Here is an 18,670-nt window from a genome sequence, read left to right on the forward strand (position 1 = left end):
TTAAAATGATGCTTATTTAGTCTTGGAGGAGTCAGTTTTAATCTTGGATTAATATCTGTTGAAGTCTGCTACTGTGTTTCAGGCTCAGGAGAAAAGAACTGTATCTCAAAAATACTCCGGAGTTAATCAGGGATGTGGCAGCATCTGCTTAAGAGAGACCTGTAATTGAATCATCCCTAATTAACCTATCACCTCAGCAGAAGGGAATAGGGTGTTGGTACAACTTACTGAAATGGATGAGAGCAATGGGGATGAAAAGGGGGAAGGATAAGGGAAAGACAAAGCAATATGCCTATCACCTAGTTTTATTAAAAAAAAAGAAAAAAGGGGAAAAGAAATTAAAGTATATGAATCATTAAATCTGTGTGGTATAGTTAATCATGCTGTGGTTTCAGAAACATTAGAGCATGTTTATGTGTTAATCACTGCATGGTTTAGTCCCTGGATGTTTTCTTATTTGTACAGTTTGGGCTGTTTACCGTATTTACACATTTATTTTTTTTTTCTATCATTACTGCTGACCTAATTTGCATTTGTAATAATTGTCATTTCAAACTAGAGAAAGCCTAGTTTACAAACTAGCAGGCAGAAAATAAAATGAATGTCAGAGATCTCCACATAGGAAATAATAATACAGAGTCAGCTGTGTATTTATTGAATGAAATGACAGCACAAATCAAAATGAGGAATATTTCCTATTTGAAATAAATCTCACAGAGGTATACAGATCCTGAATAACACTGCTTGATTTAATGTTGTTTTCTTATTTTGTGCTAGCTGGCTAATATACAGTAATTGCCATTTGTTTCATGCAGTGCCCTGCCAGACTGTTTTAGATTACTTGAAGACTGTACTTCAGCATCACAACCAACTTATGGTACCACAGCCAACAGACCATCCAACTGAGGTAGTATACAGTGAAGACAAGATACTAATTTTTGTGTTTGAAAATTCATTGCAAACAAGTAGGAAAATAAATTAGAAGTCACTGGAAGAATACATGTAATAGTAAAATATGTAAAATCTTTTATTAAATTGTCATTCTTGGTACAATAATCCCTAAAACGTAAGAGCGTCATCACTAGTGCATCTGCATCCATCCCACTTGGGTAATTTTCTCTCCCCTTCCCTTGGGAATGTGATTGATGAGTCACAGGCGGACTTCAGGCTGGGGCTGGTCTGGTGAATGCTGTAGCTGGAAGCAGGGAGCCTGGTGAAGCCCACACCTCCTTCTCCCAGCCAAGCAGATGCTTCTGGTTGGCCAAACACAGGGGGCTAAGGCACTGTCAGCCCAGAGAGAGAGATGGAGGGAGTGTTGTGGTCAACAAATGCTTTGTAAAGGAAAAAAAGTGGGGCTGCCTCCAGCTTCCCACAAAGCCTCCTGTTGTCTAATGTGGCCCTGAGCTGGTTTAAGCTGAACTACAAGTTAATTCCTTCGTTTAGCCACCAGAGCCACTGCATGACTTCAGAAGGTCTTCGGAGCACCCTTTCTTTTCAGAAGGGATCCTAAACAAAATGTTACACATTAGCCATTTTGTGCTTATTCAGAGTGTGGGGATTATTCTAATTATACACCTTTTGAAAGCTTCTCACTGAACAAGCAGGGAATTGATGTCTTCTCCTTCTCTAGAGGGTAAACGTATAGACATGGGTATCAGCTCTGCTGTAACTCGTTAATTTTGTTCCAGTGTGTTTCTTTTCAGACATGTAAAAAGTCTGTATTTTGGGATTGTTCTATGCATGCTTACATAAGTATAGTCCATACATGTCACTACACATCATTCACACAAGCAAAATCACAGGAGGGAAGATGTAGGTCTAGTTTGACCTCCTATTGCTCATCATATAAATTACATGTCGTGCAAGTCTCACAGAGTCCAGTTGAGCACAGTTTTGCTGAAGATGCTTTGCAGCAGTTCAGACTTTGCAGCAGAGTGCTTCTCTCTTCAGTTTTACTCTGCACAAATTGCAATACGTATATATTTATATTTATATATCATTGCATGTTATCACTCCAATATATTCCAGTGCTTCATTTTCCTTTTTTTCATGCTCTTCTGTTTAACTAAATTTTTCCGGCACTGTGAAAATGGGGCCATTCTGTAATGCCCACATGGAATCACTTGTCATGATGTGACAGAATTTTTTATTCAATTAAACACTTAGATGCTAATCTTTTATTCATAAGTTTAATCATGTACAAATACAAGCATGAACACATTTGTACTATAGTTCATCCTTCAGGATCTGCTTATTTCATTTCTGGAAGGTTTTCTGTTTGTTTTAGTTTAATGACTGCTGGACGCATCAAACTGCATCATATACTTACCACAAATATTTTGCCCAGAAGTGCCTTCCTCTGGCAGCAAGTAATCAAAGTGTATGTGTAGCAGGAACAGAGTAATTGTTCAACAGAATATCATAACACTGCATCATGCCTTTGGTGAAGAACAAGGAAAAATATCCTAAATTTCAGTGGGAATAAGAGAGAAGTATAATAAAATTTGGGCTGAGGAAATTACGCAAAATTTATTACCTTCTCCACAGTTAATAGTAATGGGAGCTCTCATGAAATTTAGATGTAAGGCCTTCCTGCACTACATTTAAAAACCCACATTTCCATTAGAGCAATACATTTAAACAGAAAGGTGGCTTTTAGGATAACTTGCTGCTTAACAGAGCCACCCATGAGCATCCATCCCTAACACATGTGAGTGAGCCTGAAGCATGAGGCTGTGCAAGGACTGGCATTGCACTGCTCCTGCTTGGCTTGCCCAAAAGCAAGGCAGTGCCTGGAGTCAGTTGCACAAGTGTTGGTAAGAAAGGCTCTTGTTTCACTGTATTTTATCTTAATAGGAAAAAAAGGAGATTTCAGGCATCTATGGTATAAATAAAAGGGATGTGGAGCAAGCTGCTGGAAAAAAAAGTGCCAGCATTAGGGTTAGATGTGCCTTAAGTCTGAGGGAACAAGCCAAGGAAATATTAGTGTCAGCTCCAACTGCGTTGGCGTATTTGGCCATCAGAGCAACAAGGCCCATCTCCTCCTTTATATTTTGGCTTCTGTTGCTGAGTTTTGGATTCTCCCAGGGCTGTCTTTGCGGTGGTTTGCACAAAGCCAGTTAGGTCTGCAGTGAGGCAAATAGGTGGCATGCCATCACGTAGGTGATGCTCCTTGCGGTGTTCCACACACTGGGAGGTGACAAAGTTTTAAGTTGTACCAAAAGACTCTTCAGTGACCCCCTCTTCACAGCCTTCACTGCTTTTAGCTTCGTGCTTACTTATCAAACTATCAAAAACTTAAAGGAAATCTCAAGGAAAAGCTTCAAAGAGGCTCCCAAGCTGCCCCAGCATGCTTTTATAACCATATGAAAAGAGACAAGAGCAGTTCTTAAAAGAGTTTTCAGATATCAGAGATGTGAAAGCAGGGAGGGTAACTTTGCAGCACTTGACCGCAAGTGTAACATACAAGTGTAAGAAACACTTTATTAAAGTGCTTTTATTGCAGGCATCACGGTACAGGTGTCTAGGAAGGCATGGTGTTGGGTTATTTGCATGGTTAATCTCCTTATTGATTTAGTCTATTAACAGTATCATCATATATTAATTGACTGATCGCAAAGTGTAGCATTTTATAGGAGGCAAGAATGAAAGTAATGCAATTGAGGTACAATTGACTCAAGAGGGTTTATAATGGGTGTGGATTACAAGAATCCCCATAATTAGTCCCTCAGCATTCATTTAATGTTGGAATATTAAAGCACACAAATTACGAAGGTTAAAAGCAAAATTTTTTTCCAGCTGACATGGTGGCATTCCTGTAAAGCTATAATTTGAGTTAATATGGCATTCATTAATAGTAATGAAGCTTTTAGTTTTCATAGTTGCTTTATTTATTTTCTTTATGTTTTCTCACAGTAATGTAACTGCTGTCAGGTTTCAGGTGTGCACTACAGAAGCGATGAGTTTATTATAAAAATAGACCAAAAGAGCCACCTCTGAAGAAAACTGCTGGCTGCTGTGAAGTGTTCCATTTGATCACGCTCTTCAAAGCCCCTTTCTATGCATTTTAACAGATTAAGAAGAAAGGTTATATTTAAATATATAATCCAGTCGCTGGTTCTCAGCACTTTCTGACCTACTTGCTGAAGTGCAAATTATCAGTAGCCATCTCTTAAACGTGTTCCTTTCACCTTGCCCACTTGCAGTTATGAAAAATGGAAATATAATTGAAAAGGTACTCAGTAAGAGCAATGATGTGCTCACCTCGGTGTGTGTTTCCCTGTGGTATCCCAGCTGCTTAAGAAGCATGTGTTTTTATTGCAGCTGACACTAGCTATTTGCCTTGTAAAATAAGCAATGAAAATATTTCCTTTTTTCAGGGGAGCAAGCAGTTGCTGAACAACTACCCTGTCTACATCACTAGTAAACAGTGGGATGAGGCTGTAAATTCATCCAAGAAAGATGGACGGCGGCTCCTTCGATATCTCATCAGATTTGTTTTCACAACCGATGAGCTTAAGTACTCATGCGGCCTTGGGAAAAGGAAAAGGTCAGTGCAGTCAGGAGAGACAGGTCCTGAAAGACGTCCTCTGGATCCAGTAAAAGTAACATGTCTCAGAGGTACTGCATCCTTTCGCTCAGTGTCCACCATATGTGATCTCATTTCACCGCATTGGCTCTGGCTCAGTAGAAGCGTTTGGCTGACAGTTGCACATCTAGAAGGGGTTTCAGAGAGAAGTGACAAGCAGCCAGAAACCCTCTTCCCCCCCCCCCCCTTTTTTTTTTAATACATACATACATGTATGTATGTATGTATTTTATTTATGTGTATAGATATTTGAATGGGGAAAAAAAGCAGAGCTGCTTACCTGAGGGAGGAGATAGGTCAATGAGTGCATGACACCACTGTATGTGAAACAGCAAAGGAACATCATACAGTCCTGATTGCCCTCCTTTATAGTAAAACAACAGGGCATTCTTGCTAATACACAATAAAATTAACCAAAGGAATATTTTTAGCCAAACATGTTTAGCAGGTGGCACTCTAAGTCAGTGAATGGCCATTGAGTCAAAATCTTACAAGATTCAGAATAAGTTTGGACTTTCAGTAGGGCCAAGAACATCTGCAGGTTAGAGAGATAAATACAGGTATGCACAAAAGTATTGTCAAGGATTTAACTTCTTTGAAGTACCCATGTAACACTTACTGTGAAAGTTAGGGAACATCTGGCCTCAAAAAGAAGGAGAGTTTTGCAAGCATTTTACAACAACATTGATGATGTTGGACAATACAGAAAAAGAACCTAGATTTAGAAGAATTTTCTGTTGTGGCATTTCGTACTTGGGTTTCCTGAAATTTTAAGACCTGTTACTGTGCTTTATAATGAAACATACAAAGCAGGACCTTTTAATGTTCTGCTTTAAAGAAAGTATTTTTGTCATATGGGTGCCTGCATTTCTTAAATGCATCTGCTTATCATTTATTTAATGAACTTTACTTGTAGTGTTCTATGAGCACATGCCTTAAATTTAGATTGAGCTGACTTCAGGAATGTTTTACTCATCAATGCAGTGTAAACTGATAAATTTTCAGCAGCCGACAGTAATGACTTTTAGTCATGTAACAGCAACCCTAAGTTGTTACTCATAGGACGGAGCCTCTTCCCACTTGGGTTAGAGGAATCCAGCAAGGCTCAGCAAATCATAAATTTAATTGTAGCGCATTGAGGTAACCAGGTAAAGAACTCAGTTTTTATACACAGCCAAATTAAGCAAAGATGTACTATGAAGGAACCTGTTAACCTGTTACACGATACTCTGGCAGTACTTACACTCCTTGAGCATTCAGCAGAAGGACAAGGCCATTGCACAGCATGCCACAGTGGAGTTTGGAGCTGGATTCAGGGTCTCAGAAGTTCTCCTGGAAACTGAAGGCTGAAGGGCTGAATACTATTTGCTAAATGGATTTACATTTCATCTAATGATCTGTGCACAAATGGAGAGCTAATGACCTTTTCTTCCTCTTTCTCTCCTGCTTCTTCCCACTAGGACTAACAGTAATTGCACCTGTAGATGAATCTACATGTATGGCTAATTGCCTCTTTGGGCACTAAGCTGACCAAATGTGGAAGCATTCTCTGGGAGAAAGAGAAAGGCCAGTTGCCTTAATTTTCAGAAGTTTGAACAGGAAATCAGAATGTTCAGTGTAGTTAAGAAAGTTAAATAGACAGTTGTTCCTTTGGGCTTTCTTGTGTGGGTGAGAACATTATGACATTCCCCAGTGCCAAGAGTTAGCTATTGGCTCCTACCCATTTGCAAGCCCAGGTAACACATGTCTGACTGATTTCCAGTGTATCACACCACTGCCAGAAGAGCAAACTGCTACTCTCTGCACTCAGAGTAGATTAAACATCTGTAAATGTTTTCAGTGTATTCCTACAACAGCCCATTGTCTGGAACCAGCTTTCCAGCAGACTGGCATGCCTGAGTTATCAGACTGATCCTTTACATAGCAACTACTTCTTTCAGAAAAGAAATCTGTTTGTGAAGCCTCATGTGAACATAACTAGGAATTACTGTTGCCTGTGTCGATTTTCAGGGAAATGAACTTAAATCCTAGATAGCTATCACTTCTGCAGACACACTGCTGGAAGAGCTATGCAAAAATCCCATCCTAATTGTCCAGCAGATGAGATATCTTGCAGGCACGGCAACTCATGTAGGAGCACAGCATTACCTGGTCTCAAGATGTTGTGACAGTAATGAAGTTACCTTACTTCAGTTACTGTGCGCTGCTGGCTTGTCAACAGGAGAAAATGGAATTTAAAAATATCCTAGGAGATGCAGCACTGCATGAGGGAATAACTAATGTTACAGAATAAATAAGAAGCTGTGTTACCTTATAAGATACAATATATCCAATACATCTAATGAGGCTCCCACATATTTAAAATTGGACTTAGATGTTTCAAAGTCCGAGTAACACCTATTGGAAATCTGTTTAGCAGTTACCATTCCAGAATTGGTGAGGCACCTTCTGCAAGTGAAGTTATTGCACATCAAACAATCTGGAAGGAAATTTTAAGAGCTAATCATCACACACGAACAGCTGTCTATAGAAGCAGCAGCAGCTTAAATGGCTAAATTACATACAGTACAATTCACTTTCCCACACATTGGTAGCTACTGCATGGCTCCCCAATTTAGCCCTTTCATCTCATTTAGCTGTTTCTAAGGCCAGTTTAGACTCCAAAAAACAAGTGTCAGATTCCAAAAGATGAAAAGAGCAGGACTCTTTTCAAAGGAAAGAAACTCCAAGGAGAAAGTAGCACAGAACTGAAATGCCAGTGGACGCATTTTAGAGTGGGTAGCATGCTGCTGCATGCTGCTGCAGCCTGCTGGTGTTCCGGCAGCCAGCAGAGGGAGATGATAAAGGTCCTTGACAATAACCACATACACGACAGGTTTCAAGTGAAACGCATCCCAGTTTTAACTTCTAACTTTTACATGTATTGCGGATGCTGAATCATAAATGTCACTTAGAATTAATTCTTCTTCTTTCTACAAGAAGGGATTTTATCTTCAGGTCCCATCAGGTAGAAGAGCAGACATGCATGTGGAGAAGCACACTTGTAGAGAAGTACAGTAGGTCCAGTTGGCATTATCATGGCATTTCCCATAAGGCTTTACTTCTGCTTAAGTAGAACAGTGATGCCCTGTTTCTTATTTCCCATGGGCTTTTGGTGTCTGGGCGATAGCGGGTGCTGCCAAGACAAGCTGTTTTTTGTATTCTTACCTGTTTTCCTGCAGAGTTCATTAGAATGCATTGCACTTCCAACCCTGACTGGTGGATGCCATCTGAAGAGCAAATCAACAAGGTGTTCAGTGACGCAGTAGGACACGCTCGTCAGGGGCGAGCAGTGGGGACTTTCCTTCACAATGGGAACTCATATTACGAAGGGACTGACCATCCGGGGTCACAGGACGAAGTCTTCAATAGAGGTATGCAAGATGGATCTGGTGATTGACAGCAGTGAGAGAAAACTTACACAACAGTAGCAAGCAGTTAATTTAGAAGAGACTATTTGTTAAACATACTTACCGTGAAGTCATTTAAGAGTCCAAAGCATGTTTGAACACATACTGCGTGCATTTCAGCTTCTCCATTCTATCATATCCTCATTTACAGAAAAATCCACTTCAAAATCTGCCCTATGGGATTTCTCAGTGCCTATTATTTGCAAACCCTTTGTAGCACCCCAAGGGGAAACTGCAGTTTGCTTCATCTAGTTCTAGAGAAAAGATCACTTAAAAATTACAAAAATTTCAAAAGAAACAAAAGCTGCCGTTTTATTTGCATCTTTCTAACAGGCCCAGTTCTGGACCTTCAGACATAACAACCAGATACTATTTGCTTTTCCTGAGAAGGAGATGAAAGAACACATCTCCTTGCTTGTGACAATGAAAGAAGTGGTCACTCATTTCATAACAAAAAGTAGCACAATTACAAATGCTACCTTAAAATACCACGTAAGACAGAAAATTCAGGGGCATCCTTTAGCCAACTATGCCAGGAAATTAAGCTTCTTGCATCGAACAGCACCAGTCGTCGACCACAGAGTCCTTCAAAGGCCCAGAACAGTAACAGGCACTTCTAATAGATAAAAATTTCTTTGTGTGTTAGATAGAGACTATGTTTACCTATTTCTAGGGAATTAGACTTGACCATGACATTTTTCATCCCCCCCCCCCCCCCCCCCAAAAAAAATTGCTAAAAACAAATTGCTATTTCAGAAGACAAGTTTGCTTTGTCTGTTGCTATTCTGCAGCTATGTTGTGTAGCTTTAGAGGATTTAAATTTTCTTTTCTTGTTTTTACTTCAATTTGTATTTTGTATCCAGTCCTCAAAATAGATGAGGCAGTGTGATGGTCTCAACAGTCAGATGTTCAGTGGTGCATTCAGGGAGGAGCTGAGTTAGAAAAACCTAATTCAGCATTTCTTTGTAAGAGAAGTAAGCCTGGGATCCAGACTAAGAGTTGTAAAAAAAAGGATGTTTTCTAGAAGAGAAGCCAATTCACAGCAGAGTACAATATGGAAACGGATGCTGATGTAAAGGAAAAACAATCTGTCCTTTTCAAATATTTAATTTCAAAGGCTTAGGAGTCCCATGTCCCTCTAAATTGATGCACTCCTGAAATACATAATGCCAAAGAAACAGTTCCTTCCTTTCAGCATCAGGGTGTTTCCATCTCTATACCTTGGTCAGTTGCCCAGGCTGCTGCTGGTATTGGGCAGTGCCTGGCCCAGCCTCCTTGGGATGATGTTTCCCAACAGATGGGGATGGGGAACTGGTTTTTGGAAAGAAAATCCAAATTTTGATCAACTTCAGTGCTACCTCATCAGTGTTTATTCTCCTGAACATGTGTCTCATACTGCCCAGCTTTCCCACCCATCTTGCTCAAACCATTGGAGAAGCTACTAATTCCTCCTTCCACCCTTCTCCTCTCTTTCCCAACCTTCACCCATGCACCGGGCAGGGCAGGAAACACACAGCCCATTCCCTTAACAGCCTGGAAGGGCCATCTGCAGTGCAGTGCAGCCATAGCCCCGGCCTAGCTGGAGACGAGGACCTAGGGCACTCCCACAAATGGCAGCTCACCCACATCACCATTCTGTCCTGGCATTGGCCTCCTCGTCACCTGCTGCTATGAACAGCCTACAGGCTTCGGTATACACCCTGCTCAGCCAGGATATGCTTTAGGCCTTTAAATGTCCAATACCTCTTGACTTATTTTAATTTTGGTACTTCTTAAAAGGGGGCTGGTAGGCACTCATCCGACGCAGACGAACCAATTCATTTTCTAACATTAACAGCAGTTCAGTCACACTGCACCTTACCAGGCCAAGGGGTTTTGGGGCAGCATCTCTCATGGCAGGCAGAGGTGACTTGCTTGGACCAGTCAATGAGGTGCTGTGGCTGAGGGGGAGAAACTTGGTGTATAGAAACGTCACAGTACAGATATCCTATAGTAGCTTTTCTGTGTTGAACTTACACGTTTTTTAAGAGAACTATTATAGAAGATGTTACATTGCTCAGATGGTGTAAGTCTTGCTGGTGTATGTTCTATGTGGTGACACTTTCCAAAACTACTTGGTAAAACATGTCAGAGCGTGCGAGTCAGCATTATACTGTAAATTTGTCCACAGCGATATGTATCATGCTGTATTTTTGTAAACATTGTGACGGTTCCTTTCAAATGTTTCAACATACGAGATTAACAATACGGATGCTTCATTTTTAACAGTCTCAGGACAGAATTACTGGACTGGACAGACCTCTCTCACTTAGTAGCCTGAAGATTCTCCTGGAATATCTTGTAAGTCTAGCTTTACTTTTAGTGTAAAAAGCTTAGCCAGTGTCCTGGTACCACTCACAGTCCTGCACTCTCATACTGTGCAAAATAACCAAATGTATAGTTTTGTCCCAAAAGCCACCTAAGCGCTGGAAATGGCTTTGCAGGTTTGGACCTTTCATTTATGAGCAAAATCTTTCCCTCAACCGCTTGCGTGCAATCACCAGTACATGACTAGCAGCCACAGACAGGCATCAGAAGAAGGGAGCTCATCTCTTTTTGGGTTTAGTCTTGTTTTTAAAATAACAACAGCAAATAACAACAGCATCTCCCTTGTTTTAACTGCTGCTGTGGCCACTTGACTCCTGAGCCACCCATCTCATTTAAAAAACCCTCCACCACCTCTCACTCCAATTACCTGAGTCACAAGGCATTATAAATTTGCACACATCAAAGCATCGAGGTAGCCGCAAGACGTTAGACATAACGCTCTGGAACCTGGAATAACAGATAGCTGTAAGCCCGCGCGCAGCGAGACACCAGGATTGACACGCCGTGCTTTGCACACCAGCACATCCCTTCTGTGCTGGCTGCTGGCGGCGGGCTGGCAGCAGGAGGCTGCTATCCGTCATGTCACTCCTGCACATCCCAGGAGGATAGATCCTTGTCTTATCCCTCCGTGCTCTTTAATCTTACTGTCATTTATGTATCTGCCTTCTCTCAAACTTTGTGTAGCAGTACCGCACGCCCATCTGTGCCAACATGCCTTCGCTATATTTTCTATAACAAATATTTGTGGAGAAACTGTGATTAAAAAACCATTAATCCTGATATTTTTATTGTTATGGTGTAGTTAATTCTATGAATACTTTCTAACGATGATTGTACTGTGTAGAGTAAGTACAGGTTAGGGATAGACCTTTACCAGATATTGTACAAAAAAAGTGCATAGTGTAATATAGACTAGTAAGGTTTTTGTGACACTTTCTATAGGATGTGTGAATTGTTTTCTATGTGGCAACACACATTTCTTTTAAAAAATATTAAAAATTTAGAGAATTTTTTAAACAGTCAATATTTTTTAATTATAAAGACATTTGTTACCTGCAGTTTACTATTTCAGGTGTTAATCCTAATTTGAATATTGGTTTTATTACTACATACCTCCAGTTCCATTTGTTCTGTTGCATAACAATGCACAATAAAAGTTGTCTCTGGTTAACTTTTCTGTCTCCCTCTGTACACACCGCAATGACAGCGGCCGCCATTGGTTCTAAACATAAATGCATTTTAGGTTTAGATTTATACAAAGGGTTCAAACACTGCCTTTTTCATTAAACGCGTGTTTGGTATGAAGTGCTGGAAAACACAGGGAAAGATTACGAAGAATTCAAGTATGAATACAAAATGAATCATTTTTGCCTCAAAACATGACAGTGTTTATATACTGATGCACTGGTTAGACAGAGTGCTCAGAGAAGGTGCCCAACTGTGGTGCTAAGACTTGGGTTTTCAGGCAGTGAAATCTAAATCCCATTTTAATCCCAAATTCAGTGCTGGCTGACGATCTCCTCTTACGTGCTTTAGGAAATCCTGGCTTCCAGTAGGAGGAGAATACTGCTCTGGGAATTATGCTCTCTGCAGCAGCAGATACCTACTCCAGCCAAGCAGGACAGGCCTGGCCACACACTGCTGCCTTCTCCTAGAGAAGGTGCCAGGTGCTGTCATCACAAAATCCCCATCCCTTTGGGTGCCTGCAGGAGTTTAACCCTCTGAGCTGCTATTGTCACAGCTGTAGGACTTCAGCCTCTTTTATTTTTTGTTTAGGGAAGCTGCAGCACAAATCTCAGAATCATAGGGAGCAGAAGGGACCTCTATAGTAGAGGTCCCCTATAGTAGGTCACACAGGAAAGCATGCAGGCGGGTCTTGAATATCTCCAGAGAATAAATCATTTCTGGTGATTCTGAAAAATGTAGTAATGTGTGCCAGGACACAGCTGAAGTGGAACAGGCAGAGGGGTGAGGGAGCCTTATTCAGTACTACAGCTTTGTAGCACCCTCATGCTGAACACCCATTAAACAGAGCAGCATGGCACCAGGTAAGTTGTGCTTCTTCTCTGCTAAATGGCTGCTCCATGCAGACAAGCATGGCTACCACTGCTGGCATCTTTGCTTAAGTATGTGGATAACCCTAAATAAGACCTCCTGAGGTCAAAAGTTAGCTGTTACATCTTGGGAGGATGAAGGAATGTCGGTTTTACTCCACTAATAAAGCTATTTGTAGAAACATTAAATTTACAGTATAAAAATCTTAAAATATGACAACTCCAAAGCCAGCTCCCAGGAGTTTGGTCAGACAGGAACCTGTGGTTTCACAGCCAGATGCCCTCTGTGGCCTATTGATGTCTTCTGCACTGGAGCCACATGTCATTCACCTCAGAAGCCGCCCTCAGATGCTAAAGGTAGAGCCCCTAAGTAAGCACAGGCTGCAACCCACCTGCCGGCCTCATGGAGGCTGATGTTGGCCATGGAGCACCCAGCTGTGAGTGAACCCAACACGATCAGTTTCTTTAACCCCACAGAAGAGGCTGCAACACTCATTGCAAGGGAGCACAGCATTTAATCTGCAGTTTTAATTTGCAGCCAGCATGCCCAGAATTAGGACACGAGGATAGTTTTGCCTCCTCCTTCAATGGCGGTTTTGTGAAGATGCATGCTGCTGAAAAACTCAGCCACAGTGATAGGCACAATAGAAAAGCCCTTGAAGAAGACAACAAACCTGCCTCTGGAGTAGTTGCAGTGTATGCAGAACAAAAAACCAGGCCTCTTACCAAAGAGTAAGGACAAGGACATAGAGCTGTTGAAGAGGGCCTAGAGCAGGGTCATGAGGATGATCAGAGGCAGCAACAGCTCACCTGTAAAGAAAGTCTGAGAGAGCTGCACTTGTTCTGTGTGGAGGAGATTCTGGGAGACCTCACTGCAACCTTCCAGTACTTGAAAGGAGCTTATAAATGGGAGAAGGATTGACCCTTAACACAGCCTGAGAGTGTTAGGAAAAGGGGGAATGGCTTTAAACTACAAAAAGCTCTCCACGGAGAAACCCTCCCTCTTGCTGAACAGAGTCCCATGGAGCACTCAACAGATCTCTGTGCTGTGCTCAGGGAACGTAAAACCTCTCCTACAGAGACTCACCAAAATCCGAAGCACATAAAAGCAGCTTTCATAGAATCACAAAATGGATTGGATTGGAAGGGACCTCAAGTATCATCAAGCTCCAACACCCGTGCCGCAGGAAGGGCCACCAACTTCCATATCTAATACCAGACCAGGCTGCCCAGGGCCCCATCCAACCTGGCCTTGAACACCTCCAGTGATGGACGGGGTATCCACAACCTGTCTGGGCAGCCTGTTCCAGCACCTCACCACTCTCTTGGTAAAGAACTTCCCCCTGGTAGCCAACCTAAATCTTCCCTACTTCAACTTAAAACCATTTCTCCTTGTCCAGATATTATCTACCCTTGTAAAGAGTTGACTCCCCTCCTGTTTGTGGGCTCCCTTCAGGTACTGGAAGGCTGCAATGAGGCTTTACTGCAGATGTATTGAGTTAAGGGAAAGAGAGAGAAAATAAAACAGATTAATTATCTGAGTCAAGATTTTTATAATGATGACATAACAATGCTGGGAAAAAAATTTTAAGAAGTCCTTTGTTCTTAAACACTTTAATTCCCCTCACTCATCTAGCAGACACAATCACTACTATCACCGCAGTCTGTAGGAAAATAGAAGGAAACAGATCTGCTAATGACTCCCATTAGAAAAGTTAATATTAAATTTAGTTTCCATTTGGAACAGGGTCAGAAACACAGCAGAAAAGGTCTAATTAAGCTTTGCAAAAATGCCTCGTAGTAACATTAGTGAGAAACTAAAAAGTGTTCTTGCAAAAAAGAATGTGAAACTGAAAGAGCCAACAACTGTTGGCTATTCATTGAACTGACAGAAAGGGGGATTTTTTTTCCAAGAGGATAGTTCAAAAACCAGAAGCAGATTAACAAGCAGTTTTAACATAATCTGATGAAAAAAGGAAAGCCAAGGAAACATCCAAGGTAGCTTTGCTTTCCCATCCACAGCATCAGGAAGACAGTTCCAGGAGACCTTTAGGATTAATTTTTTAAAGTAATGAGTTTGAGGAGCAGAACGGGTCAAGGTCCACAAGCATCACGTAAGCCTAGCTAAAAGAAGCAGCAATGTCCCTTGCCAAGTGCTCAGTGGATTGCAAATTGCTTGTCAACTCCAAAATCTAAAAGGAACAAATAGGGAGAGGTAAGCACCACCTCTACTGGCCCTTTACATTTACATTACTTTGCAGGAGCAGGGTAGGACACCACCATACTGTTAAGTAGGGAAAAGCAAACAACCAAAAAAATGCCAGCAACAAAAACCCCTACATTCATTGTGACTAAGTTCACTAAGAAGTTGGAAATTAAATTTGGCATGGAGATATTTGCACATTCTGAATGTAATGCTTAGATAGCCAGAACAGAGGACAGGGGCAACCATCACCAGAGCTGGAGTGCAAGTACCCAACTTGCACTGCCTAAAAAGGGTTCATTCTTTAAATGCCAGCTTTAAAGGAAAGATTTTTCTCTCCATTCCTTCTTTTTCCTTACAAATTAGAGTTAGTACAAAACCATCAAAACTGATGCAGCAGTTTTTTAAATAACATGCTCACTTCACCATTGCTTAATATTTACTAACAAAGTAAACATCTTCCTCTGCTATCTTGTAATGACAGCAGGTGAAAGGACATTTTCTTGCAGTGTTTTACCTCAGAACAGCATGTTGGTGGTACTCAGGTGCTCCACATGACCCTTTGCAGCTCCTCTTCAGACTGATGCACATAGTGAACCACTCAAAGGCTTCACCCCATTCTCTATCTCATACTTTTGCATTCAATTTCCCACTCAGCACCTGCCCATCTTCAGGACCTTCAATACCAGGGCTGTCTGTGGATCTGAGGATCTGAGCTGTTCACGTGAGCTGAGGGCCACTAGGCTCTCATCTCTCTGCTGACAGCCATAGGGCAGCACCCTAGAACACCACAGATTTGGTCTTCTCAATCCATAGCCTCATTGAAACTTCTCCCTTTCACTAAGGTTTTCAAACTGTTCACATTTATAAGAACGTTCTGCAGATTTTCTTTTGATTTTTGCTACGATATCAGCACAAAGGCTGAAGGGGAGGCTTACTTTCTATGATCTCTTACTGAAGTTCCCCATCAAATATTAGGAGTCAGAGACTAAACTTGAACAGAACTGTTAAGATAAAACTGGAAGGATCCACTTCAACTTGTAACCAACCATCTAACACACACATTATTTATGAATGGCCTTTCAACAAATGCCACAAATGGCCAATAAAGGATTACTTAAGGATTCCAGTTTACATTACAGAAGACAGATGTCACTCTTCCCAAGTGGCTGAGACCATTCACATGGCTATTTAGACAGCCCAGAAGACAGACTCCAGGATCTCAAAACCTCAAAATGAGAAAAGGTCTCAAATTTAGTCTGTCATTTCCCAGCTCAGACTTTGTGCCATTTGGTTCATTAAAAATAAAACAGAACAAAATAAACAAAGAAAACCAATCACACCCCACTCTGTTGGCAATGGAATCACCACCCAGAAATAATGTTGTCTAGCATGGGAAATGAGTTTGTGACATAGTCATTAGCAATCTGAACACCACACATTAAGGTACAGCATCTCTCAAGAGCCTTGAAAGAGTTAACCACTTAAAAGGGAGGAATTCCTATGAAAAGAAATAACTAGCAATCAAGACAGATCTGGCACATGCAAAATCTGGTTACTGAGGGTCTATCTTGCATGTCAGTCAGCTTCACTGGCAATTCTGGCTCGCAGAAGTCCTTTCAGTCACAGAGCTTCTGCAGAAGATAGGATTATGCAGTGAGCACTCAGGAACACTCCCAGTAGTAATTGATGATGGGGTGACCAGTCGTACAATAACCTGATTTATTTCTGAATGCAGAGAACTGGTATCTGAAGTGCCAGCTGCACACACAAGAACCCGAGTCTTGTAACACTCTGACCCTGGTGAATCACAAAGGTCCAGATGAAGAACAGCCTTCTCATCTTTCCCAAAATACACTGCTTGACTGGCTGATTTCTGACAACCAACCCATTCAGACAAATGCCACATTTTTTCAAGTTTCTCCACTTTATCACCCAGATTTCCTGCATTTGAGTATTTCCTCTTTATAATCCCAAACACTTTGTGTTTTTGTTTTTGTTTTTAGATCAGATGGAAATACTACTTTCCATAACCAGATAGATCACCAGTTTTTATCATTGTTAGTGATAAAGAGAACCTTCAGTGAACCAGTCAGCAAGTTAATCCTGTTCTAAGCTAATCTCTGACCACTAATTTCAAGTGAACAATACCAGGCTTAAGAGGCTTGGACAGCTTTGCTGGTATTGTCAAATCATAATTATTGCACAAGTCTAATACATGAACACAACCTCTTGAAGAAATTCTCTGTATGACTGCACACCAACGTGCAAGCCATCTCTCTGACCCAGGACTGCAGTCCAATCTGGAAATAGTACCAGAGGGTGTCTGACACAGGCAGGAAGATCTCACCACAAACTGTGGAAAGAATTTCACTCTTTGGAGACCCAGGTGAATAGGATTCATGGCACACTTGCCAGTGAAGAAGAAAGTATTAATAAATACAGCTTGGCTACCCTGGGTAAGTTACTGACATATGGAGTGCATGCTTTTAGCATCACAAAGGCAGTTTGAATAACTAGTATAAATAGATGGATATAACTTTCCTTTCGCATCCATAACTGCATTTTTAATTCAGAAATGTGGCAAATCATCATCAACTGCCTAAAGCCAGCATCACTGTCTATCTTCAAAATTATACAGAAAATTGCTTCAATTAATGGAACACAACCTTTACCAGCTATGGAACATTTTACTGAATAATTACAGCTTCCAGACATTTTACAAGATGTACCAAATTCAATCATAATTACATGAGAAAATATATGCAGATAAATACTTAAATATCTACACCTCACAAATCAAACTGACTTCTCCTTACTATTATGAAGTAACCAAGAGAGAAAGAAAAAGCCAGCACGTCACCAGCAAGCATCAGAAGGGTGCAAAAGTGTGACAGAGAATAATTTTGATTAAGAGACTGCATGGAAAAACATGTTTCAATTTTGAGACTGTCCTCTGGAAGTTGTTCCACCAATGAATATCCTCACTGTTGGCTTCCAGACTTTCTGGCAGTTTCAGCAATAACCAACATACCTTCCAAATGCTTCAGACATTTTTTAGTCGTTTCATCTTGCACCCTTTTTCAGTGTCCTTACTTAGAAGAGAAACTTACAAAAAGCTTTGTATTTACATCATTTATACAACATTGCATAATTTTTTTCTTCTGTCTTCAGATTTCAAGCAGCTGATCACAACCTCAAATGCTTTAAATACAGTCTAAGTTGCAAAAAACAGTTTATATTAGTGTGGTATTGTGTGTATTTCACTATTTTAGTAGACACCTTGTCCCCATAACAGTGCTATGAACACTGATAATACAGAAGTATGACCAGCCTTACTCTTAGTTACTTCTCAGAAGTATCACACTGAGACCTTATATTTTAATAAGTGCTTATAGAAAGAAAAAAGAAAATGTCCTTGAGAGCACCAATTTGCTCCAGATCTACTGTATTTTTAATTCAGTGGTATTTCATAAAACGTATGTCCTCCTTGTATTAGTGCTTGGAAGCTCTCTTTAGCTCCATTGCAGAACATCATGATGTATCCAGAAACCTTGCTTATCCACAGACAAGTAAACAACCTGAAAATACAGACTAACACATTCAGCAACGGTTGCAAGCCACTGCAACAGTTTTGCAGTCCTTACAACACTGCACTTCTTCAGTATTTCAGCATGGTGTCTCCATCATTTTCACTTTAACCCACTCCAGCTCCCACCTCCACAATTAAAAGCACTTCAGCTCCACTCACCTAGTGCACACTTCCTCAGCAAAGCTTCCAGCTGAGATTATATCATCCCCTGAGCATCAAGTTTTCTATGACTGTATGAGTTTTCATTTCTGGGGGGTGGGTGAGAAGGGAGGGGGAGGAAATCAGCCAACTCTCTTAATATTGCTAAAAAAGAAAACCTTCATTGTTTTATGCCTTCTAATCAAATGCCATTTCCTAACGTTGTTCTCTGATCATTTCTTACTTCTGGCCACAGTTTTTTAGATCGCGTTGATCTCT

At 41.0% G+C, this 18,670-nt stretch overlaps 1 protein-coding gene across 1 annotated transcript in view; it reads left to right on the forward strand.

Moving 5' to 3' along the window:
- BEND4 (BEN domain containing 4) overlaps nucleotides 1-10,389 on the forward strand; it is a 28,982-nt gene extending 18,593 nt beyond the window's left edge. The window contains exons 3-5 of the mRNA XM_048941019.1: nucleotides 816-907; nucleotides 4,380-4,620; nucleotides 7,810-10,389. Of these exons, the coding sequence (XP_048796976.1) occupies nucleotides 816-907; nucleotides 4,380-4,620; nucleotides 7,810-8,027 (551 nt within the window). The 3' untranslated portion in view covers nucleotides 8,028-10,389. The remainder of the gene's footprint in view (nucleotides 1-815; nucleotides 908-4,379; nucleotides 4,621-7,809) is intronic.
- The last annotated feature ends 8,281 nt before the right edge of the window (nucleotides 10,390-18,670 follow it).

Source organism: Lagopus muta, chromosome 4 (genome assembly GCF_023343835.1).
Source record: "Lagopus muta isolate bLagMut1 chromosome 4, bLagMut1 primary, whole genome shotgun sequence".
Classification (NCBI taxonomy): domain Eukaryota; kingdom Metazoa; phylum Chordata; class Aves; order Galliformes; family Phasianidae; genus Lagopus; species Lagopus muta.